This window comes from Bufo bufo, chromosome 8 (assembly GCF_905171765.1).
Source record: "Bufo bufo chromosome 8, aBufBuf1.1, whole genome shotgun sequence".
In the NCBI taxonomy this organism is placed as follows: domain Eukaryota; kingdom Metazoa; phylum Chordata; class Amphibia; order Anura; family Bufonidae; genus Bufo; species Bufo bufo.
Genome location: NC_053396.1, coordinates 36,453,004 through 36,479,530, shown reverse-complemented (window position 1 = coordinate 36,479,530; position 26,527 = coordinate 36,453,004). Strand labels below are relative to the sequence as shown.

The following is a 26,527-nucleotide window of genomic DNA, read 5'->3' as shown; positions in this document are numbered from 1 at the left end:
GGGTATATAATTACTATACAGTGATCACCTTAAGCGGGTGTACAGAGCCTCCCCTTTCCTTGCTCCTCGGTCAAACATAAGTGAGAATAGAGTAAGTGATGGTTATACCCTTAACATTATATTTTCCAATGACATTACATCAGGATCCCCATTCACATAACCACATCCCGCATAACAGCATTCCTGGGCATTCACACCCAAGCATAACCAGGCCACATCAATCATACAACCTGATTCAGTAAACCCTACGGCACCCCTCAGTACGTGGGTCATTTATGGTCTGCTGCCAGCTGCCTTTCATGTCGATCTATCCACCTTGCCGCCTCTTTAGGATCCTCAAAAAAGTGCGTGTTCACCATTGCAGCTACTCGTAACTTGGCCGGGTACATCATAGAGTACGACACCCCTTGTGCCCTTAGACGCCTTTTCACATCCGCAAATTTAGCCCTCCGTTTCTGAACATCTTGGGAGTAATCCGGGAAGAGTGCTACTTTATGCCCATCAACCGACAGATCAGGCTTATCCCGCGCTTTCATCAGAATAATGTCCCGGTCTCTAAAATGCAGGATTTTGATCAGGACTGTCCTAGGTGGGGCACCCGGTGGCAACGGACGCATGGGGACCCTATGGGCCCTCTCCACAGCAAATAAAGGGGTTAGAACGTCTGCGCCAAAGTTGTCCCTCAGCCAGGATTCAAAAAATTCAGACGGGTTTCCCCCCTCTGCTCTCTCCGGTGCCCCCACCACACGTACATTGTTCCGTCGGGATCTATTTTCCAGATCATCTTGTTTCGCAGCAATGGTATCCAGTCTCATGGAATAATTCCTCATACTTGTAGTCAGAGGTGTCACAACGTCCTCCATTTCGCCCATCCGGCCCTCCAGGGCAGTTGTGCGGTCTGCCAACTTTTGCATATCATGCCGCACTATGGAGACATCCTCCTTAATGGCCCCATCTGCATTGTAAGGGTGTTGAGCGACTTTCCACACCTGGATATAGCCTGCATGACATCCCTCAAAGTAGGTTCCTCTGTATCAGAGTCAGGCGCCGCTGAGGTTAGGCCAGACTGCGCCATCAGCATATCCTCTGGATCGGGTCCCTCCATATCAGATTCCTCATCAGACAGCCCACCTTTAGTTCCAGGCTTTCTCGGGGTGCCTTTCACAGGGGTCACGGATGACAGCCGGGCATATTTCTCTAGTTTGGCTGCCGTGCCTTTCTGGAGCTCTGTGACCCGACCGGAGCGTCCCGGAGTGGCGCCGGCGCCATCTTGGCTCTCCTTCTCCAAACTTTTCTGGTCTTTTTTGCGGGTCATAGAGCTCGGTTTTCACCTCCCCACCAACGTATATGTGTCCTCTACGATTCTATCCACAGGGTACAACCGAAATCAGCCGACTTTAGGATTTTTTTCCAGGATAAATGTCCGAGGTAGCAGAGGAGCTCTGTACCGCACGTCCGCTCACATATCCCGCTAGGCCACGCCCCGTTCCTGCTCGCATTTGGAAAACTCTAGCGCATATAGCACAAAAATATATACCCCAAGGTCATAACATATGAGAAACTCACTTCGGCTAGGGCTACACAGGGACATGTGTTGTTCAACTTTTTGTCGCATGATATTCTTTGCAATAGGAGTCTATGGTGTCACACTAAGACATGCGACACGCTGTGCCTGCGACACGACAGTCCCAAAAAATCTATCCAAGTTGGATTTTTGTGCGACTGCCACATAGCAGTCGCGGCATGGCGCATGTCATAGTGTGACACCACCGACTATCATAAAAAATTGTTGTGACTTTTCAGCGACACCGTGTAGCCCTAGCCTAAAGCTGCAGCAAGTAACCACATGCAACCACCACACAAACCCAATACCCAGGAGACTTTAGTTTAATCATTTAATTTTTCAAGCCAGTGACTAATCGGTTGCCCCTCCAATGGCCATTTCCATCAGTACATTGATAGCATATAAGCTGCCAAATTCAGGTTCAAGTTTGATCAAAGTTTAATCCTTTACATTCATAGCTTGGATTTTTAATTTTATTAGATTTTTTTTATAGATGCACAAAATTTAGCAGTCACTAGTTTTATAAATGATAAACTGTGTTTCAAATTTTATACATTTTATAATGTATTGGACTTTTTGTGCATTTAGACTAGGCCAGGCATGGCCAACCTGTGGCTCTCCAGCTGTTGTAAAACTACAACTCCCACCATGCCCTGCTGCAGGCGAATAGCTGAAGGGAGTCTTGGCATGCTGGGAGTTGTAGATTTGCAACAGCTGGAGAGCCTCAGGTTGGCCATCCCTGGACTGGACTAATTGAAGCTAACAAATTGTACGGATTATTTACTATCCGCATCCCACTAGTCCTGCTCTCTCTCATACCTATAGACCCCAAGATGTGGTTCTTCCCATCCCGAGCCCCCCTCCTCTCCTCCATTCTCCCCATGATCATGCTACAGTTAGTAATGCTCCTTAGCTATTCATCTTTTGACAAAAACAGAAGTATTAATTAGCAACTTTCTCTTGATGTAACAAGTCTGGAGACAACACGAATCAGAACTTCAACAGGAATTCTGTTAGAATTGCAAAGTTTTTACTTAAAAGTAACAAACATTCAATTCACAAAGGAGTTAATATAAAAAAAAAAAATTGAGTTTCCGAGCAAACATTTTCTCTCATGCAGCATCATTAGTGTAAAAGTTAAAAGCACAAACAGAGCAGTGGGAGAACCTTCCACTGTTTTCCATGTCTCCCACAGTGCGGCTTCCTTAGTAACTTAATTATAAAATGTGATGAGGCATCAGCTCGCGTAGGACAGAGCGCAGTGCGGACCTTCTCACTGGAGGATAAGGAGCTACAGGCTCAAGGAATCCTGCGGCGTCTGTTTGACTTACGTGTCTTCTCTCCGTTGTGTTGATGCTACTTTACACAGCAATTAAACTCATTAAAAGCGCATGCAATTAAAAGCTTCTCTGTCCAAATCCTTGCACATGTCTGCTATACAGAGGTCCATACAATTTTGCAACGGCAACTGATACTACTCACAGGAACTGTATTATACAAGCTGCTATATACAGTCGTGGCCAAAAGTTTTGAGAATTACATAAATATTGGAAATTGGAAAAGTTGCTGCTTAAGTTTTTATAATAGCAATTTGCATATACTCCAGAATGTTATAAAGAGTGATCAGATGAATTGCATAGTCCTTCTTTGCCATGAAAATTAACTTAATCCCCAAAAAAACTTTCCACTGCATTTCATTGCTGTCATTAAAGGACCTGCTGAGATCATTTCAGTAATCGTCTTGTTAACTCAGGTGAGAATGTTGACGAGCACAAGGCTGGAGATCATTATGTCAGGCTGATTGGGTTAAAATGGCAGACTTGACATGTTAAAAGAAGGGTGATGCTTGAAATTATTGTTCTTCCATTGTTAACCATGGTGACCTGCAAAGAAACGCGTGCAGCCATCATTGCGTTGCATAAAAATGGCTTCACAGGCAAGGATATTGTGGCTACTAAGATTGCACCTCAATCAACAATTTATAGGATCATCAAGAACTTCAAGGAAAGAGGTTCAATTCTTGTTAAGAAGGCTTCAGGGCGTCCAAAAAAGTCCAGCAAGCGCCAGGATCGTCTCCTAAAGAGGATTCAGCTGTGGGAACGGAGTGCCACCAGTGCAGAGCTTGCTCAGGAATGGCAGCAGGCAGGTGTGAGCGCATCTGCACGCACAGTGAGGCGAAAACTTTTGGAAGATGGCCTGGTGTCAAGAAGGGCAGCAAAGAAGCCACTTCTCTCCAAAAAAAACATCAGGGACAGATTGATCTTCTGCAGAAAGTATGGTGAATGGACTGCTGAGGACTGGGGCAAAGTCATATTCTCCGATGAAGCCTCTTTCCGATTGTTTGAGGCATCTGGAAAAAGGCTTGTCCGGAGAAGAAAAGGTGAGCAATACCATCAGTCCTGTGTCATGCCAACAGTAAAGCATCCTGAGACCATTCATGTGTGGGGTTGCTTCTCATCCAAGGGAGTGGGCTCACTCACAATTTTGCCCAAAAACACAGCCATGAATAAAGAATGGTACCAAAACACCCTCCAACAGCAACTTCTTCCAACAATCCAACAACAGTTTGGTGAAGAACAATGCATTTTCCAGCACGATGGAGCACCGTGCCATAAGGCAAAAGTGATAACTAAGTGGCTCGGGGACCAAAACTTTGACATTTTGGGTCCATGGCCTGGAAACTCCCCCGATCTTAATCCCATTGAGAACTTGTGGTCAATCCTCAAGAGGCGGGTGGACAAACAAAAACCCACTAATTCTGACAAACTCCAAGAAGTGATTATGAAAGAATGGGTTGCTATCAGTCAGGAATTGGCCCAGAAGTTGATTGAGAGCATGCCCAGTCGAATTGCAGAGGTCCTGAAAAAGAAGGGCCAACACTGCAAATACTGACTCTGCATAAATGTCATGTAATTGTCGATAAAAGCCTTTGAAACGTATGAAGTGCGCGTAATTATATTTCACTACATCACAGAAACAACTGAAACAAAGATCTAAAAGCAGTTTAGCAGCAAACTTTGTGAAAACTAATATTTGTGTCATTCTCAAAACTTTTGGCCACGACTGTACTTCACAGTCTGTCCATTTTGCAACTTTGAGATTACTTATCCCATTCACACAAACAACGGATCCGCAAAACATGGGCACCAGCCGTATGCACTATGCACTGAGGTGCAGCACAAGATAGGACATGTCCTATCTTTTGCGGGGCAGAGGAACGGAGCCGGAAGCACACGGAAGAACGTCCATGTGTTTCCGGGTTCCAGCCTCTGCAGCGCAAAAGATAGGCCCTACTTTTAGATGCATCTTGCAGATCGTAGACCCTTTGAAGTCAATGGGATGGCACTGCGATGCGGAGTACACATGGCTGGTGCCCGTGTCTTACCGATCCATGGTTTGCGGTCTGCAAAACGGACACGGCAGTCACACGGTAGTGTGTATGAGGTCTTATGGTGAAATGTTAAAATAAAGCCACATCCATACCAGTGGCAGGCATTCCAGTATTATGTTTCGGCCGAGCAGGACACCACCAGAACCCGAAGGATCTCATACACTATAACGGGGGTTTCCGGCATGAATATTGGCATTCTGTCAGACAAAATACCATTGCATGCAGTGTTTTTTTTGCCCAGCAGAATGCCAGTATTCATGCCAGAAACCTGGCAGACCCAGTTAAGGTGAATGGGATCTGTCAGGCTCCAGCAATACCGGAACATACCAGAATGCCTGCCGTAGATGTGGACATAGCTAAAAGGGGTTCTGCATCTTTTTTATTACTGAGGATCTATCCTTTGGATAGATCATCAGCATCCCAAATGTCGGACCCACGCCGATCAGCTGTTTAAGAAGGCAGGTTTCCCGCAGGCCAGTGACGTCATGACTATTATCACTGGTCTGGGTGCAGCACAGACCAGTTCACAGCCCAGACCAGTGCTAATAGTCATGACGTCACTGGCCTGCAGGAAACAGTGAGAAGGCTGTAGCGCTACAGTGAGCACTCAAATAGCTGATCGCTGGGGGTCCCGGGTGTCGGACCCCTGCCGTTAAGATGCTGATGATCTATCAGTAATAAAAAGTTACAGAACCCCTTTAAATCTCTAATAGATGGCACTTCATCATGCCTCAGAATAGGATACATTTCCACTGTAAACAAGGGAGCATACCTGATAAAATATAGAAAAATGGTGGAGAATTTCAACAAGGGACTATATTGGTAAGTGCCATATAATCATCTCACGAACACATTGATCAACAATCACCAGAAAGTGGACAACCCCTTTAACTTTTAAAATTATGCAAATTAACTATTTGAGCACCAGGAGGCGGGCTTATGTGGTTCGAGCACTGCTCCGGGTACGGCCCTTTGCTTTTCATCATGACCCCCTGCCTTTAGATTGACAGAGCTAGACCACACTCACGTCCAGAATGGTGCATGCGCACATCTTCGCCCGTCAAGATGAAGCTGAAGATGTTATGTGCACGCACTGTTCTGGACGCGAGTGCCATCTTGTGCTGTTAATCTAAAAGCAGAGGGGTATTCGAACCGCATGAGCCTGCCTCCTGGTGCTCGAAAAGTTCACTTGCATAATTTGAAAAGTTAACTTTTCTCCGCAACGAAACCACCGACAGACATAAGACAGGTATTGTTTTAATCAGCTTTTCAGGATCTCTGCTTGTTGTCAGGGTATAGAAACATTGTTGATTACAGTTAAAGGTCAAAAAAACTGTCCTGACGTACTGCTGCTCACACAGCTCAGCATTTGCTACATGGTAGAAAAGAGGTCAGATTAGTGCTGCAGCTTAAGAGACAATAAAACTCTAGACACAAAAAAATTATTAAATACATGTAAACAAATTGTCCCTTTAGCCGAATGCACACGGCCATGTTCCGCGGCCGAGAGCGGTCCGTGGTAACCCGGCCAGGATTCCTGTTGACAGCAGGAGCGCACGGCGTCATTGGTTGCTATGACGCCGTGCGCTTCATGCCGTCGCTGCACTACAGTAATACACTCGTATAGATCATACGAGTGTATTACTGTAGTGCAGCGGCGGCATGAAGCGCACGGCGTCATAGCAACCAATGACGCCGTGCACTCCTGCTGTCAACAGGAATCCCCGGCCGGGTTACCACGGACCTCTCTCGGCCGCGGAACATGGGCCGTGTGCATTCGGCCTTTGAGAGATGCCTGCAAAAGTGTCAGCAAGCAGTTTTGCTGAAATCTTGCAGGCAGAGAGGAGCCGTTATCTCCCCGTCTCCACCACTTTCTGCTGGAAACCAACTGTGTGCACCAGCATGAAATCACAAAACCGGAAGTTCTGCGGACAGGGGGCAGGGCTTAGTCACGACTGACTATGATAAAGCCCGGAGCCTGTGTAGTCCTAAAGTATCTGCAGAAAGTAAGGTCCAAAGCAACGTTTACAGCAGAGATTGGGGAGCACCGTATGGTGGTTGTGGCGAAACCAACCTCGCCACTGGGTTTTGGAGAGGCCTGTTTACCAGCCTCTTGCCTCAGGATTATGGCCCATACTAACTTTAAAGGAGAAGACTTAAATCTGTCTTTGGAATTGTATTTTATGTTATGTGAGGGTACCCAGATAGCTAATTGTATTGTATTCGTGTATTCTGAGTGCCATTCACCTAATGATATGCACTCAGACTTGAGCTATCTGGGAATATGTTAAATGTCTGTGTTTGCTGTGGGGTTGTGACATTGTGTGTTTGGGTGGTGATTTCTGTCCTGTTGTCTCCACATGTGTATTGGCAATTTCCCTTTGTCCTGAGAGATAATTGAATTGCTCCTCGAGTGTCTCCAGGGCAGAGAGGAGGAAACCATGATGCATTGTGGGGATGTGTTGTGTCTGTGTATCCTGAGTTGCTACGTATCTGTCCTGTGTCATAGTCTTCCTTCTGGTCCCCTAGTGGCGTGTCCACCAGATGGGGACCTGCATAAATACGGGCGGGTAGCCCTCAATAAAGTGTGCCTGTTTTATCCTTCATCATGTTGAGGCTGGTGTTTGGGTAACTGTTCAACACTGGGGGATTGCTATACGCTGGGAGATTTGCTATACTCCCCTGGCTATAACTACTAGCTCTTTTAAGAGCTGTTCCTGCTCTCTGGTTTTAGGAGAGGTTCACCCACTGGAGCCTGGAGCCTTGTCGTAGGTCCAGGGTGGGTAGGAGACGGCGAGCCCTCAACCAAGCTTCGGCGGTTCGTGGGGTCTGCAGTGCGTACGGTGTCAAGTGGAGTGCTTGGAGTCCTCGGAAAGCACTAGGAGCAACTATCAACGGAGGTACCCGGTCGGGGTGCCAGGAGATCCGTTACAGTGGTTGTTTGTATTTTCTTTGTGGTCACATCTTTTAGAATCATAATGAAAATACTACACGGAGAAAAAAATTCTGAAGTGAAATTGTGAGAAGATGCCACTCTTGGGCCTCATAGACACAACTGTATCCGTGCCGCAGTCCGCAAACCACAGATCTGCAAAATATAGACACTGTCCTTGTGCATTCCGCATTTTTCACACTCCCATCACTAGAATACGATTTGTGGATTGGGCACGTGGATGAGGATAGACTTTTTTTTTTTTTTTTTGTGGGAAAAAAAGCAAATGGGTACTGAACTCCTGCTCGTTTATCATCACTGATACTCAGCTGCCTGTCCTGACCTCGGACTTTTTCAAACTATAAGTGTTGCCTGAGCCTTTAGTGCTTCACATCGGTGTATCCGATCCCCATGGGTCAGCTGCCAACTACACCAGGACTACTCCAAGAGGTAGCGGTCTGGAGGATCCCCTGCAGCAAAGGCCAGATCCCCATAAAGGGTGAATACCAGGGGACCACCAAGACAACGACCTTGGGTTTAGTCCAAAGCCAAACCAGTTAGCTGGCACAGCGGGTCAGTTACACAGCTTAAGAGAAGAATACACTGATTTTATATTATATTTTTTATGGTCATATCATTTGTCCAGGTTCTAGATATCCCCAGGATAGGTCATCAATATCAAATCGGTGGGAGTCTGGCACCTGACATCCCCACCAACCCATGGTCAGAGTCAGAAGCAGAAAGCTTTGCCTATTGTTTAGTGGCTGTGCACCTACTCCGCTCTCATTCACAGACTGTTTTCTAATATTCCAAATCACTATTAAAATCTTTTTACAAGAGAATTTAGACTAGAACCTTCAGAATCACAGATGCATATCCATGAAGCAAACATGATTATAAAAAACAAGATGGCTGTACACCGTTATACATACAAACAATAGAGCTAAGAAATGGGGGTCATTCTAAATAAAAGTGGTACAATACCGACTATAAAGTTAATGGGAGCTCTTAGCGCACATATTTGTTCAAACGTGTGTCTGGCCCATCTACCAGGCGTCAAGGTGGTTTCCGCAGATGGGTCCCTATCACTAAATATACTGCCTCTCTTAGACTTACTTAAGCCTACAATATTCAGGGCAGTGTAGAGACCAGCTACATACAGTACTCTGCTCAGAAGTACCAGGTAATAAAATCTTACGACCTGTAAATGACATTACTCTGTTCTGGAGTTTATAACTCAGTATATTGAAAACTAGTAGTAGATCTGGGATAAACAGACTCACCAGCAGTAGTCCAACAAGTGCGGAGGAAGAACGGGGATGTAAACATGTTGCCAGTGCATTGGAAATAACATGGCGGACGATCCATGGATACAGGCAGTCAGCTGCAAGGATATGACAATTGTAAGGTAATTGCAAAGACAAGAACAGAAATAACAACAATATAAGGCAAGTCAGTGACACCTGAATAAAAATAAGTGTAACAGATTAATAATTTGTATTCTTGTTTTTACCTTACAACCCACAAAATACTTTAGAAAGTTAACTTTTCTCTTGACCAGTGTTCTACTTTATGCCACACATGTTGTAGCTTCTATATCAGTCTAAACGGTTTAGTTCACACTGGTATCATTGTTTCCCTTATTACACAAACCATGATGGATACGACAGATCTGCTATGATCTCTTTTGCAAAGGATTTTATTGACTTTGACTGATGGCCTTGGCGGAAATCAACCATATGGGTAAATCTATTGAAGTTTCTGGGTCAGTGTTCAGTCTGGCTGCTGGGCATTCTAAACTCAGACAGTACCCAAAAACATTGCTCATTTAAAAGAGGCCTTAAAGAAAATTTACGGGATTTTTATACTGATGACCTCTATTCTCAGGATTGTCCATCAATATCACATGTGTAGGGTTTTCACATGCAGCAGGCTTGATAACTTCTACAGCCAAAGGTAAACTTTTCCCTTAAGGAGAATCTGACATCATGAACACCTAAAATTATTATAGTGAACGGATAGCTGAAGGGTCACAGATTCCACCGATGTAATCCTTATCTATGAATTCACTTTCCCTCCCCTGCAGTAAGTCGGCAAACATGTCCTGCAATGTAAAGCATCTCCCGGAATACTTAGCTCAGTGAAACTGGACTCCTTGATGCTTCACTGTATTACAGTGACGTCTGAGATCCGGGAATAAATAGGCTTAGTATGGCTTAGGGTGGGTTCACATCTGCGTTCTGGATTCCGTTATTGCTTCCCGTTATAACATGGTTATAATGGAAAATAACAGAATCCATAAGACGGAAGTCAAAACGGAAGCCTTTAGAGGCATTCCGTTTTGATCCGTCTTAATGAAAGTCTATGGGAATCACAACCGATCTGTCTGGGTCCCGTTATGCAAGACAGAAAACAAAGTCCTGTCGACAGGACTTTGTTTTCCGTCTTGCATAACAGGACCCAGACGGATCCGTTTTGATTCCCATAGACCTCTATTAGGACGGAAAGCAAACGGAATGCCCTTTAGCATTTGGGATGCCGTTATGGCTTTCCGTTATAACAAGGTATCCATAAGACGGAAGGACGGATCCGTTCTTCTGCCCATAGACTTGCATTATGACGCAATGCAAAACAGAAGACTTTAGTGTGAACCCACCCTTAGCTGCATAAAAAGTTTACTAAAGTATTATAACATAAATAGAAAATATAGTAAAGTAAGTAAGAGTCACCAAAGTTGTGAACAAATGACCAAGCTCCCTATCGACCAGTTCCCAACATGGCATCTGGCCGATGATACAAAGAGAGGTGGTAGTAGCAAGACACATCTTACCCTGATGATGTCTTGAATGGAGCTAAGCTCTTTGTTACATGCCTAGATGTTTTCTAGCTTTCTGGCACCTCCTAAAGATCTTCAGTGTGCAGTACACATATACAGTTACTTAAGAACTCAGGAATGCAGCCTGGTACCACTAACCAACTATATTACAAGAAATTAAAGGGGAAGAAGCACTAAAATAAACCTTGCCACACATTCACTAACATATAGAACCCAGGGTAGTTGCGTACTTACTGCAGGGGAGTGACAGTGGTGATTATAGTAGTTCACTTTTTTCCCCCAATGGCGACAGATTAGCTTTATAGAGGTTGGCAAGTTTATATTACTAGCTGCACATGTGCTGTTACCAATGTAGCTAGTAATAATAATAATCAAACTATTGCCACTGCATCATTCATGTTTACAGGTAGATCCCCTGACCTGCTTCCAGGTTCTGCGCATTCATGTGTCTGTTTTGCGACCCGCAAATTGTGCATCCCACACTTTTTAAAGGCCCCAAAAAGACAAGAATTTGGACATGTTCTATATGGATGCACCAATGATGCGCACAGCACACCGATGACATCCGTGTGCTGACTGCATTTTTTTTTAACGGTCAAACAGAAGTGAACGGGTCCGTGAGCAATACACAAAAAATGCGGAACGGACGCAGACCGAAAATACAGTCGTGTGAATGTAGCCTCATGCTGTGGATTTCTCTGGCAAATCTGTGTGCATCTTAACAGTAAAATAAGCCCCGTGTGGACATACTCTTAGAAAAAACTTTCTACAAATTAAACCTTGTCTGGTGTAGAGTGAATGAGGGTCCAGTGTATGTGTGCAACATATTGTAAAACTGTTCAATGCAAGGAACACAGGAACAAAACAATATCTCCTAGTTTTTCATAAAAAATGGTGGATCGCTACAGATCTATTTGTGTATCTACAAGTGTCCAATGTAGAAACGTTTGAGATCTTGAATTCTTATAGTTTGCGAGGAGGCATACGCCTGATCTGCTGCTCTGTAGTGCATCTTTAACACAGATCAGTCTCCCAGATTAGACAATTTGGGTATTTCTCACATTATATTTCTGGGACAGGGTGCGCGCCTCACCGTATTTTGCATTATTGCTTGGATCGGAGTTAGATCAGTGAAATGACAAATTAAACAGTTTATGTGTGTATGTTTATTCGCTCACAATAGAAGGAGCTGCGTCTGCGGAGGCTTGGGAGGCTTCCAGTTACAAGGTCTTGCCTTCTGCTGAGCACAGTTTGAGTTAAAATAATGCAGCTTGTTCTTTCGAATGAAACATGCAGAGCGTGGTACACATCAACTGGCAGCCCCCCAGCTTCTTCTAGGCACAACGTGTATGTCTCTTTAACAAGACAGGGAGGAAGATGCAATAATACATTGGCTTAGTTAATGCTGAATCTCTATCTATATATCTCATATCTCTCTCATATATATATATATATATATATATATATACATATACATATACATACACATATATGCTAAAGTCCCCTGGATCTGGTGAGCAGTTGGAAATTATTTTCAGCCATTTCTTAGTTATACCTGGGTTTAGGAGCAATTAGTGCTCAAACTGCAGTTATTATACATTTTCTTGTTGTTTATTGAAGATCCAAATTCTAAGTGTGCATTCTGCATTAAATTGCAATTTTTAAGGCAGTATGTTACAGAGCAGAATGATATATAGCTTTGTTGGAAAAGATTCAATATAAACTGTTTTTAAATCAATTAAATTCCTGCTCATTCTGGAGGCAATCCTATCAGTGACTGACAGCCTTCCCTCTATGACTGTGTATACAGAAAGAGCTGTCAATCACTGATAGGACCACCTCCTTTACATCAATCCGTGACTGACAGCCTTCCCTCTATGACTGTGTATACAGAGATAGCTGTCAGTCACTGATAGGACCGCCTCCTTTACATCAATCCGTGATTAACAGCCTTCTCTCTATGACTGTGTATACAGAGATTGAAGTCCAGGAGGCGGTCCTATCAGTGACTGACGGCTATCTCTATACCCAGTCATAGATGGAAGACTGTCAATCACTGATAGGACCGCCACCTGGACTTCAATCAGTGATTGACGGCCTTCCCTCTATGACTGAGTATACAGAGATAGCTGTCAATCACTGATAGGACCGCCTCCTGGACTTCAATCAGTGATTGACGGCCTTCCCTCTATGACTGAGTATACAGAGATAGCTGTCAATCACTGATAGGACCGCCTCCTGGACTTCAATCAGTGATTGACGGCCTTCCCTCTATGACTGTGTATACAGAGATAGCTGTCAGTCACTGATAGGACCGCCTCCTGGACTTCAATCCGTGACTGACAACCTTCCCTCTATGACTGTGTATGCAGAGATAGCTGTCAATCACTGATAGGACCGACTCCTTTACATCAATCAGTGACTGACGGCCTTCTCTCTATGACTGTGTATACAGAGATAGCTGTCAGTCACTGATAGGACCGCCTCCTGGACTTCAATCCGTGACTGACAGCCTTCTCTCTATGACTGTGTATACAGAGATAGCTGTCAATCACTGATAGGACCGCCTCCTGGACTTCAATCAGTGATTGACGGCCTTCCCTCTATGACTGTGTATACAGAGATAGCTGTCAGTCACTGATAGGACCGCCTCCTGGACTTCAATCCGTGACTGACAGCCTTCCCTCTATGACTGTGTATGCAGAGATAGCTGTCAGTCACTGATAGGTCCGCCTCCTGGACTTCATCAGTGACTGTTAGCCTTCCCTCTATGACTGTGTATACAGAGAGAGCTGTCAGTCACTGATAGGACCGACTCCTTTACATCAATCAGTGACTGACAGCCTTCCCTCTATGACTGTGTATACAGAGATAGCTGTCAATCACTGATAGGACCGCCTCCTGGACTTCAATCCGTGACTGATAGCCTTCTCTCTATGACTGTGTATACAGAGATAGCTGTCAATCACTGATAGGACCACCTCCTGGACTTCAATCCGTGACTGACGGCCTTCCCTCTATGACTTTGTATACAGATATAGCTGTCAATCACTGATAGGAGCGCCTCCTGGACTTCAAAGCGCAGAATGAGCAGGAGGTTAAATTAATAAATTATAAGTTTTACTGAATCTTTTTCCCACAAATCTATATATCAATCTGCTCAGCTCCTCCTGCTCTCTGCAGCTCAAATACCATGTTTAATATGACAAGTTCCCTTTAAAGTCGTATCCACTTTGCTGCTACTGTGGATTTTCTACAGGAAAATCTGAAACAGAAAATTCACAGCATAAATACTCCTCTGTGGCCTTCGATCTAGCATTCTCACACCCCTCCACTCTATCCTCAACTCTGCTGCCGAACTAACCATACTATCCCCTCATTACTCCTCTGTCTCTCTCCTCTGCCAATCCCTTCACTGGCTCCCCGTTACCCAGATAATCCAGTACAAAACACTAACTAGAACATACAAGGCAGTCCACAACCTGTCCACTATATACATCTGTGACCTGATCTCCCAGTACCTTCCCACACACAACCTTCAATCCTCACAAGTAGAGATGAGCGAACTTCTGTTTTAAGTTCGGCGTCTAAAGTTCGGCTTCCGGTTAGCGGAGGATCCCAATATGGATTCCGAATTCCGTTGTGGTCCGTGGTAGCGGAATCAATAATGGTCATTATTGATTCCGCTACCACGGACCACAACGGAATTCGGAATCCATATCGGGATCCTCCGCTAACCGGAAGCCGAACTTTAGACGCCGAACTTAAAACAGAAGTTCGCTCATCTCTACTCACAAGACCTCCTTCTCTACTCTCCTTTGATCTCCTCTTCCCACAATCACCTCTCAACTTTCTCCTGTGCATCACCCTTAGGGAGCCTTCACATGATGCGGATTTTGTTGCAGAAAATTTTGCAACCAAGATCAGTTACATTCATTTTATTGGGGCTGAAAGCACATGGATTTCTGTAAGCCCCGTTCAGGTGAATGGAATTGATTTTCAGTCCCAGAATTTTCTGCAGCAAAATCTGCAGCGTGTGAAGGCTCCCATACTCTGGAACTCTCTAGCCGAACATATCAGACTCTCGCCTACAGTGGAAAACTGAAACCCACCTCTTCAGACAAGCTTACAACGGTTACCCTGCTGCCTCTATACCGCCATATGACCATCTTCTATCCTCACCTACTGTATCCTTCCCCATTCCTTGTAGATTGTAAGACCTCGGGGGCAGGCTTCTCTCTCCTTATGAACCACTTTGTAACTCTTCTTGTTCATGCTTATTTTACTTGTTTTATATTATGTATGTGCACCCCTTTTCATAAGTACAGTGCCATGGAATAGATGACACTTTAATAATAAAAAAATTAAATATGCCATGTATGAGCACTACCTATCACAATGCATATTGCATTTGCCAAATATATACTGATATTTATATATACACAACATACATTTTTAATGAACTTCCTACAAAACAAAGGTGTACTCTCAGAAATCAGATTGTGAGATAACTCAGACAATATTGGAAATGCTTTTTACACCGAGCCCATCTTTTCCAATATCAGAGTACCAAGTCTAGAGATTAGACCACAAACAGGACCAGACAATTAACAAAATTCAGAAACACAGGTACATCCAGTTAACCCCACCTATAGGTAATCAAAATAATGAAAACTAAAATAACTTGATAAAAAAAAAACACATATATGCCTCTATATTATAACACATCTATTGCATGTATACAGTTTATCAAAATACTAAATATAAATTAACTTAAAACTACACCTTAAAACTCCACAAAAAATATGTGAAAAAAGCACCAAAAAGTATAAAAAGAGAATACACAAGTCTAATTAATATAGTTCCCATAGAGTAACTTTCCTTGTCCATGTTCCCTCCCAAAAAAGCTGATTATTTTTGTATTTCTAGTCATTCAATGACCACATTGGTATGTGTGCCCGCTCATCAGTCACACACATTGCATCACCCCCCTGAGAAATGGTGATTCACTCCAGCCATCAAACTAGAAGGCTGCTTGGCATGATTTATGATCTGCATTTTGTGCAGCATTAGAAACATGACTTATGATATCATGGACCAATTGGTGAAAAAAAAAACACATTGATTACTCTGTGAAAGAGACACATCACAGATATGTGCCAGACAAAATTAGGTCAGAGTGTTCTAGAAGAGAAATGAGTAATGGAGGAATTTTTGAAGCCGAGGGCGACTTCCAATTCGCCCGTTAATCTTCGTCAGGGCCAACTCATGACCAATATGGAACCCGTGAGTGACAAAAAGTGTGGAGTAACCAACTTCATGATGCCTCCCACAGAACATATAGTTTTTATCTGTAATGAAATATTAAACTAAAAATGAGAAGTGCCCATGAAGACCACGAAGGAGGAATCATAAACACAGATAAAAACACTTGACCCGCGTAATATCTATTCTGTACAACTTCACACCACACTTAACTTCTGACCCCCCGTTATCAGGAGAACACATTAACCTATGTAAATTCCATCAGAAATCCATGCCGTCGGTGCCCTATGCCTTCACTTAAAGAATGACTGTGATAACACACATCAGTACCCAGCTCATTTTTCAGCACATGTAGTGCAAAATCTCTCTTTTATCTTGCTGCTGTACAAACGTAAAAAAAAAAAAAAAAGAATCCAATCTGCAAAATTACTGGTTTCCCTAATAATCCATCATTTGTAAATTTAAGAATCTACGACACTATTAATTTTTCATACAGCCGGATGACATATTGTTAAGTGTTTAAAACGCAACGTTCAAAACATTATGAATGGATTCTGCCAAAAGTTGTCTGTGTGAGACAACTTGAAAGGCATTAATTACCTTGCTGAATGGAGGTTAGGCTCTTCCGCTGTAGCGAGCGCAACTAAACACACAGCACAGTGACACTGAAGCATTATCCGCAACCAGGCGGCATCACTAATAACTCTGGCTGCAGGAAAGGCGACACCGTCTAAACACCTATGCGATGGGAAATTTTAGGGATTGCAATGATGACAAGTGAGAGCTGATGTATGGGAAATAATATTTTTAAAGTCATCAGTATCAATGAAATATCTGCAAGTAACATAATATCTACAGTAAAACATCTGTTCGTCTACAGATGTGGCACAGCTGAGCTTGCGAGAAATAGCGGAGCAGAGGTCATTGTTTGGTGCTACGATTGCACAGGGCTGCGGGTTTAGCCACGGCAATATTTTTCTTTCGTTTCTAACCTTTAAAACATTATAAAAAACAAATATACACCATATGTACGCATATAAAGATGTTCAGATTAATTTTATGCCCAAATACATATAACAATGCCTACAAATTGAAAATGCCTACAGGAAATTCTTGCCAGACCTGTCACAAATGCAGAAACAAGCACATATAGTTCACAAAAATCCCAAGGTTCTTACTCACCAGTGGTCCCCACATGGTACTGTATAGGTAAAATACCCCAGGAAGATATATTCAAACTTTGTCAGTGCCCCGTCCAATATACTAATAAAATATACTATATAAAGATAATACAGTATCACAAATATAAGAAAGCATTTAAGAGAGAATGTAAATGGATACAATTAGGTCTGTCTTTACAATTAGGAACTTGAGGGCACGTACCTAGGGCACTGCCAAGAAAAGAGGTACAGCGCGAGAGAGTCCCCCCCCTCCCAACTTCACCATCCCCAGGGTAACCTGGTCACCGGAAAGCTGTGGCGTTCTGCTACTGGCTGATAACAGAGAGAACAAGAGAGCTCCAGCCACAGCAGCAGTGACTACTGACTAGGACCTGTTCTGAATCTTCTACACTGCAAAAAAATAAAGGACCTGTAATTACATCACCATCATGTGATCAGTGAACGAGGGGGTGGAGTTCAGCAGTTGAGAGGAGAAGTGGTGGACAAAGGACCTGTGATGACATCACCAATCCATAATATAATCAGTGCAGGAGGGGGCGGAGCTTAGGATTGGAGACGTGGTGGTGAAGGGTCTGTGATGATTTTGTGTGACATGAGGGGGCAGAACTTTATATGTGGGAAAGTGGAGAAAAGATGGATTCAGTGTAAGAGCCAAAGAAATACTGGGAGTTGTAGTTCTCTCCTCTTATACCCCTTCCTTGTAATGTCCTGTGATAACACAAACAGCATGCACTTGCTGGGAGTTGTAATTATCCCCTGGTATACCTCTTGCCTGTAATGTCCTCTGGTGTCACTTAATAACAGCCTGGACATGCTGGCAGTTGTAGCTCTCTCCTCTCTGTAATGTTATCTGATATGTCCTAATAACAGTCTGCACAAAGAAAGTACATGGAAAAAATTGATGCATACTGTAAAGCAGGGGTGCACAACCTGCGGCCCACGGGCCGTATGCGGCCCCCAGAGCCATGGTTTGCGGCCCCCGACCTGCTGGGCAGAAACACAGCTGATCCTGCAATCAGCTGTGTTTCTGCACAGAACGCCGCATAGCAGATGGATCACAGTTTTTGCACTGTAGCAGGAGCAAAAAGGGTCTCCGGCTATTAATGAGAGCGGGGAAGCCGAGGAGAAGACAGAAGCGCTTTATTAGCGCTTCTGCCTTCTCCTCTGAGCGCTCTCAGTGTGGACCCGGCGATCACGTGATCACTGGGTGTCTCGGGAACAGAGGAGCGCTGCCCTGGTACAAAGCCTCCGCAGCAGGCTGGTTTCCCTGTAACTGGGGCTCCTTTGGATGCTCCAGTTACTGTGGAAATAGTACAAAAAAAAGTAACTTATTGTCTCTCAAATGTCTTTCAGTGACCTCTGGGGACAAATTGTGGTAAAAATATATATTAAAAAAAAAGCTACAATGATTTAAAAAAAAATTTAAAACTAAATTAAAAATATAATAAAATATAAATAAAAGAAAAGAGAAATAAAATATTATGTGGCACAAAAAAATAGAAAATTATTTAAAATAAATAAATAAAATACAATAGAAAGGAAAAAGTGCTTAATAAAAGAGTGTTTACTGTCCCACAACAGTCTTTTTATGACCCCTTGTCATAAAAATAAACTCTATTTAAAAAAATTATAGAAAAAAAAATATATATATAAATAATAATACAATAAAATATTAATACATTTCAAATAGAAGTAAAAAATTTAAAGGAAAAAGTGAAAAATTTAAAAAAGTGACAGTGTCCCCCGAGGTCTTTTTATGACCTCTTGGGGGACATATTATGCAGCAGAAATATATTAGGTAAAAAAAATAAAATAATAATACATCAATCAAAACTGTCACCATTACCGCCCCATTCACGTGAAACTTTTCATATTATATAGCAAAACGGCCTACATATAAAGCTATAGTTTGAAAAAATATATACTTTTTAAAAACGTTTTGTACAGTTTCCCCCAAATAAAAATTGTTGCAAAAATTATTTTGGTAGTCCAACAAATAAGATAGTTACAACCATTTGAACCATCACGCGCGCTAAATCACAAAAAAGTGTCTGGTCATTAAGGCCTTTTCGGGCCTGGTCATTCAAGTGTTAACCATTAGGCGCCTTCCCCACTAGCAAGGTAATGTTTGGGTTTGGAGGAAATGGAAATAACCATTGAGCTCCGTCCTCTGCAGTGAAGGAAAACGAAGATTGATAAATAGGAGGCAGGATTGAAGGAAATGTCACCACTTTTCTGATAAAAATGATTAACAGCAACTGCAGCATGGCCTCTGAAATAGAAGATTCATAATTACCTGCTCCACTCCGCTCTGGTCCTCTGCGCTGCCCCCATCTTCCGATTCCTGCTCTGTTTACACCTGACAGTGCATGGCCATGGTCACTTGCACGGCTCCAGTCAATGACTGGCTTCAGCAGTGACACGTTGCTTGTGGCCACATCACCACGTAAGCCAGTCATTGGCTGGAGTGGTGTATGACTATGTCCATGCACTGCCAGGTGTAAACAGCAGGGGCAGTTCGAAGGACCGGAGCGGCGGGGAGCAGGTAAGTATAACTCTTCGGTTTCAGGGGCTATGCTGCAGCACGATATTTGGGACAATTACTGGGAACAAGTGTTCATAGGAGCGCTTATATCTTATATCTGGCCAAAAAAGATGACGTTTATTGGAAATTTTTAAAAACAATTACAAAAACACCGAAAACAGTAGAAATTGTCCAATAAAGCTGTATTATTTTAACTTCAAGGAGTTCATCAGTTTCTGGCATGAACTATCTTCCTTTGTGCTGTTGACTTTTTATACATGTTGATAGCACCTGTATGAATTGTATATTGGTGGTGCCTGTCCTATGCTGATAAAAGCCTGGGCATACTGGGAGTTGTAGTTCTCTCCTCTTATACCACCATCAGCGCTGCCAAAAAGGAAGGAGGAGCACTCTGACTACTAGACCAGCAGCCCGCATGTAAGCGCTGCCATCACTAGCTGGCCCTGGCAAGCCTAGAACTGAAGCCTGAGCAGTGAGCACTGACTGCAGAAGACTGCATAAGGGATGAGGTGATTATATATGGTTTGGATTATTAGATTGTTAGCTCTGAGGCTCAGAGTCTGACTCAAGTCTTCTTGGGCGGGAACTAATGTGCCATGTGTGCCAAGACGTGGGGTGGCAAAGTGCCTAGAGCAGCATGAACTCTAAATACGGCCCGGGAAACAACTAAAAAAATACTTTTATCTAAAAGAAAAGTGTTCTTGCAGAATTATTGTGGGCTTAGGAGTTCCTATGCACATTGTCATACATATGGCTTCATCAGGATAACACATTTAGCAGTTCAAGTCTGTATTATCCACCTGGAAATGTACATAGTGTAACATATAAAATTAGGTAATAAAGAACAAATGTATTGCCTATAGTGTCATCTGCGTGTGTTATGGAGATGAGATTCTAAAGGACAAAGAGGGAGGAAAAGTAATAAAAGCGAGAGACAGAGAAAACTATGAGTCCTAGGAGACCTCAGAGCCTTATACAGTTGCAAGAAAAAGTATGTGAACCCTTTGGAATGATATGGGTTTCTGCACAAATTGGTCATAAAATGTGATCTGATCTTCATCTAAGTCACAACAATAGACAATCACAGTCTGCTTAAACTAATAACACACAAATATTTAAATATTGCCATGTTTTTATTGAACACACCATGTAAACATTCACAGTGAGGGTGGAAAAAGTATGTGAACCCCTAGACAAATGACCTCTCCAAGAGCTAATTGGAGTGAGGTGTCAGCCAACTGGAGTCCAATCAATGAGATGAGATTGGAGGTGTTGGTTACAGCTGCCCTGCCCTATAAAAAACACACACCAGTTCTGGGTTTGCTTTTCACAAGAAGCATTGCCTGATGTGAATGATGCCTCACACAAAATAGCTCTCAGAAGACCTACAATTAAGAATTGTTGACTTGCATAAAGCTGGAAAGGGTTATAAAAGTATCTCCAAAAGCCTTGCTGTTCATCAGTCCACGGTAAGACAAATTGTCTATAAATGGAGAAAGTTCAGCACTGCTGCTACTCCCCTAGGAGTGGCCGTCCTGTAAAGATGACTGCAATAACACAGCGCAGACTGCTCAATGAGGTGAAGAAGAATCCTAGAGTGTCAGCTAATGACTTACAAAAGTCTCTGGCATAAGCTAACATCCCTGTTAGCGAATCTACGATACGTAAAACACTAAACAAGAATGGATTTCATGGGAGGATACCACAGAGGAAGCCACTGCTGTCCAAAAAAAACATTGCTGCACGTTTACAGTTTGCACAAGAGCACCTCTATGTTCCACAGCAGTACTGGCAAAATATTCTGTGGAAGGATGAAACCAAAGTTGAGTTGTTTGGAAGAAACACACAACACTATGTGTGGAGAAAAAGAGGCACAGCACACCAACATCAAAACCTCATCCCAACTGTGAAGTATGGTGGTGGGGGCATCATGGTTTGGGGCTGCTTTGCTGCGTCAGGGCCTAGACGGATTGTTATCATCGAAGGAAAAATTTATTCCCAAGTTTATCAAGACATTTTGCAGGAGAACTTAAGGTCATCTGTCCTCCAGCTGAAGCTCAACAGAAGATGGGTGTTGCAACAGGACAACGACCCAAAGCATAGAAGTAAATCAACAACAGAATGGCTTAAACAGAAGAAAATACGCCTTCTGGAGTGGCCCAGTCAGAGTCCTGACCTCAACCCGATTGAGATGCTGTGGCATGACCTCAAGAAAGCGATTCACACCAGACATCCCAAGAATATTGCTGAACTGAAACAGTTCTAGAAAGAGGAATGGTCAAGAATTACTCCTGACCGTTGTGAACGTCTGATCTGCAACTACAGGAAACGTTTGGTTGAAGTTATTGCTGCCAAAAGGAGGTTCAACCAGTTATTAAATCCAAGGGTTCACATACTTTTTCCACCTGCACTGTGAACGTTTACATAATGTGTTCAATAAAAACATGGTAACATTTAATTCTTTGTGTGTTATTAGTTTAAGCAGACTGTGATTGTCTATTGTTGTGACTTAGATGAAGATCAGATCACATTTTATGACCAATTTGTGCAGAAATCCATATCATTCCAAAGGGTTCACATACTTTTTCTTGCAACTGTACATCATTTTTCAGGGCAACTGGAGCACTTTTGATTCTGTATAATCGATTCAGACACAAATAAAAATGGTCAACTCTTTCCTTACTGAGGTATTTTCTTGTACCATATGAGAGCCAGCTGACTTAAACACGAGTTTGGGTTATGGTCTTTTTTTGCACACCATGTGCAATTCTAAAGGATTTTTTCAGATATTTTACAATACTAATATTGATGGCCTATGCTCAGGATGGGCCATGAATATCTGGCCTATGGGCATCCGAAATCCTGCAGATCAAATCTGAAGCAGTTGCAGGATCTCCAGAGCTGGTACTACACTGCTCCATTCGCTTCTGAAGGTGAAGTAAATGGAAGCAGCTCCATCCACTATAATAATAGACGGAGCTGTGTAGCTCCTGCGGTGGAGCTACTGCAGCTACTGTAGAATAGGTGATTAGCCAGGGTGCCAGAATCCTGCCGATCAGATACCGATTGCCTGTCCTGAGGAAGGGCCATCAAAATGTAAATATTGGTAAATCACTTAAACCCTTTTTACAATAATTTATTGTGTCTGTATATTTGTGATATCTTTATTAGGCCCCATGAACATGACCGAATGTGTACTGTGGTCCATAAAACACGGACCCGCATAATATCATACCGTCCATGTGCATTCTGCAATCTTGTCATTCACATCAGTAGAGATTGCTATTCTTGTTCGCAAAATGGACAACAATCGGACACGTTCTATGCACATATCTGTGTGCTTGCCTTGCCAGTGCTACAGACCTCAAATTGCAGTCTGCAATGCATGGGCACCGACCATGTGGTCGGCGTCTGCGTACATGGACCCATTCACTTGTCCGGTCCGCACTCGAGTAGTGCATGCACTACTTTTTTTGCGGTGCGGTGGCACGGACAGAAAATCCATGGAAGCACTCTGCAGCGCTTTAGTGGGGTTATGTGCCTCCATTCCGCACTGCACCTTCCGGATTGCGGACCAATTCAAGTGAATGAGTTCGCATCCGTGATGCGGTGCACGCATATTGCAGATCCGCTGTTTGCGGGCTGCAATTCGAGCACGGGCCAACAATGGCCGTGTGCATGAGGCCATAATTCGTGGAACAGCCACGCAGATGCAGACAGCACATGGATGACATCCGTGTGCTGTCCGTTTTTTTTTGTGGAAATAGAATGAAAAGAGCGTCCGAACCGCAAAAAATGTTTATCAGATGCAGATTCCAACTGTGGTCGTGTGCATGAGGCTTTATAACAAAGAATTTTCGGGACTGATGGAGAGGCAACCTTGTGTGCATGTTTTTTAAAGTTAGTGCCCTTTTGGCGCCCACCCATAAGACGTATAAAACTTTTACAGAGTTCGTTTAATTTCAACAACAACTAGCCATATGTCCTATGCGTCCATATGGCCTTCTGTATAGACTGGTGCTGGGCATACGTTTGTTACACACCCCCATACCCATTAAGTTTCTTCTACGGACCCGCTGTGTACCATTAAGTCTACATACATGGCATACACAAAAAGGGTGGTTGGCTACAGGTATGTGAATTACCACAAGACATTTATTAGGACTGCATACGTTAACTGCATATGTTAACAACTCTAGTGTTAGATCCTTTCACATATTGTCACAATAGGTAGGTAAGCGGGGAAATAACCAAACACAGGAAAACAAGCAGAACAAATGACTAGGCCCAAAAGCTAGGGAGAAAGGGGTCACCTCCTAGCGATCCCTAAAAGCTTTATCTAAACTGCTGTGCCCATGTGCATACCCTAATGGTGGATATGCACATGCCCTCGTGCCTAAACCTATACACTCTGGGCAAACCCTAAGATGTAGGGAAAAGGGAAGAGGCAACCTGCTTCTTCAAACCCGAAGAAAGCAAGCGTCTCCCTAGAGGCCTAGATAAAAAAGACACAATGGGAAATAATGGAGACGACAGAGCTGGAGCAGACGATCCACCATACATCCAGAGCTACAGGCCACTGGGGGAAGGAGGGATAAATAGCCTCACTAACAATCAAACCCAGTACACCTGAGGGAAGGTGGATCCAGCTCAAACCCAAATCAAAACAAATAGAGAAGTCAGACATGTGCAGCCAGTTTGACAGACCTCCGCACATTCAAAGGGCAAGGCGTGACAGTACCCCCCCTTCTACAGTTGACCTCCGGACACCCCGGACCAACTTTATCCAGGTGTGCCCTGTGAAAGGCCCTCACCAGGCGGCTAGCACTAACATCAGTAGCCGGAACCCACATTCTTTCCTCGGGACCGTATCCCTTCCAGTGCACCAGGTACTGAAGGGAACCCTGTGAGTCGAGAATCCTAGAGATCTCAAACTCCAAATTGACATCCACCAGGACAGGGGGAGGTGGCAATGGAGATGGTACCACAGGTTCCACATATTTCTTCAATAAAGACCTGTGAAACACATTATGGATCTTCCAGGTCTGCGGAAGATCCAGACGAAACGCCACCAGGTTGACAATAGCAGAGATTTTGTAAGGGCCAATAAATCTTGGACCCAATTTCCAAGATGGTACCTTCAGCTTAATGTTTTTAGTGGACAACCACACCGAATCACCCACACACAGGTCCGGACTAGTCATACGTCTCCTGTCAGCCATCCGTTTATATCTTTCAGCCATCTTTATCAAATTAACTTGGATCTTCCGCCAGATAGATGACAAGGCGGAAGAGAATCTCTCCTCTTCTGGCATCCCAGAAGATCCAGTCCCAGAAAAAGTACCAAACTGTGGGTGAAAACCATATGCGCCAAAAAATGGGGACTTATCAGTGGACTCCTGTCTATGGTTATTCAAGGCAAATTTGGCTAGAGACAAGAACGATACCAGTCATCCTGGTTCTCGGCAACAAAACACCTCAAATAGGTCTCCAGGTTTTAGTGAGTGCGCTCTGTCTGACCATTCGACTGGGGATGAAAAGCCGAAGAGAAAGACAGTTGAATTCCCACACGAGAGCAGAACACCCTCCAAAACCTGGAAACAAATTGCGTCCCCCTATCAGACACCACATCAGAGGGAATGCCATGTAGTTTCACAATGTTATCGATAAAAACCTGAGCGAGAGTTTTGGCATTGGGCAAGCTAGGTAACGGTACAAAGTGGGCCATCTTACTGAAGCGGTCCACTACCACCAAAATCACAGTTTTCCCAGAGGAACTCGGTAAATCGGTAATAAAGTCTATTGACAAAGGCGTCCAAGGACGAGACGGGATGGACAAAGGAAGAAGGGATCCTGAAGGCATGTGCACAGGTCTCACAAGCTGCCACATATCCTTCCACACTTTTGCGCAACCCTGGCCAACAGAATCTCCGGGAAATAAGATCTATGGTGGATTTGCTTCCAGGATGTCCCGCAAGGACCATATCATGACGCTCCTTAAACACCTTGTATCGCAGTTCAGCAGGAACAAACAACTTGTCTGGAGGACAAGAGTCAGGAGCCTCCTCCTAGGCCCCTAACACCTCCATCTCCAACTTGGGGTACAGAGCGGAAACCACCACCCCATCAGCCAAAATCAGAGCGGGATCCTCCAAATCACTCCCCCCAGGAAAACTACGTGACAACGCATCCGATTTGACATTTTTAACCCCAGGGCGAAAGGTGACCACAAAATTGAACCTAGTAAAAAACAGTGACCATCTAGCCTGTGTAGGATTCAGGCGCTTAGCAGACTGCAGGTAAGCCAAATTCTTGTGGTCAGTATATACCGTAATAGGATGAGTAGCCTCTTCCAACCAATTACGCCATTCCTCAAAGGCCAATTTAATGGGCAGTATTTCTCTATCTCCTACATCATAATTTCTTTCAGCGGCCGAGAGTTTCTTGGAGAAAAAAAGCACACAGACGCCATTTGCTAGGGGATGGACCCTGCGACAGAACTGCTACGACCCCCACTTCTGATGCATCAACCTCTACGATGAACGGTTGAGACATCAGGTTGCATCAGAATGGGAGCAGACGCAAAACATTTCTTAATAGCAGAAAAGGTCTGTAATGCCTCATTCGACCAGACCGAGTAGTCGGCGCCTTTTTTATTCATATCTGTCAAAGGTTTTATAATGGTGGAATAATTCAAGATGAATTTTCTGTAGTAATTGGTAAAACCCAAAAACCATTCCAGTACCGCCCGGACCTTTTCGGGGTCCATACGAAAACCACAGTCAGAAAGCAGGTATCCCAAAAACGGTAGCT

The 26,527-nt window shown here is 43.6% G+C and overlaps 1 protein-coding gene across 5 annotated transcripts in view; it reads right to left on the bottom strand.

Moving 5' to 3' along the window:
* DENND1A (DENN domain containing 1A) overlaps positions 1–26,527 on the bottom strand; it is a 785,792-nt gene that overhangs the window by 420,088 nt on the left and 339,177 nt on the right. For all 5 annotated transcript variants that reach the window (XR_005774032.1, XM_040406251.1, XM_040406253.1 and 2 more), the window contains exon 10: positions 9,171–9,271. Coding sequence is in view for 4 of the 5 variants with exons in the window: in XM_040406251.1 (XP_040262185.1) it covers positions 9,171–9,271 (101 nt within the window). In the remaining variant the exon portion in view is untranslated. The remainder of the gene's footprint in view (positions 1–9,170; positions 9,272–26,527) is intronic.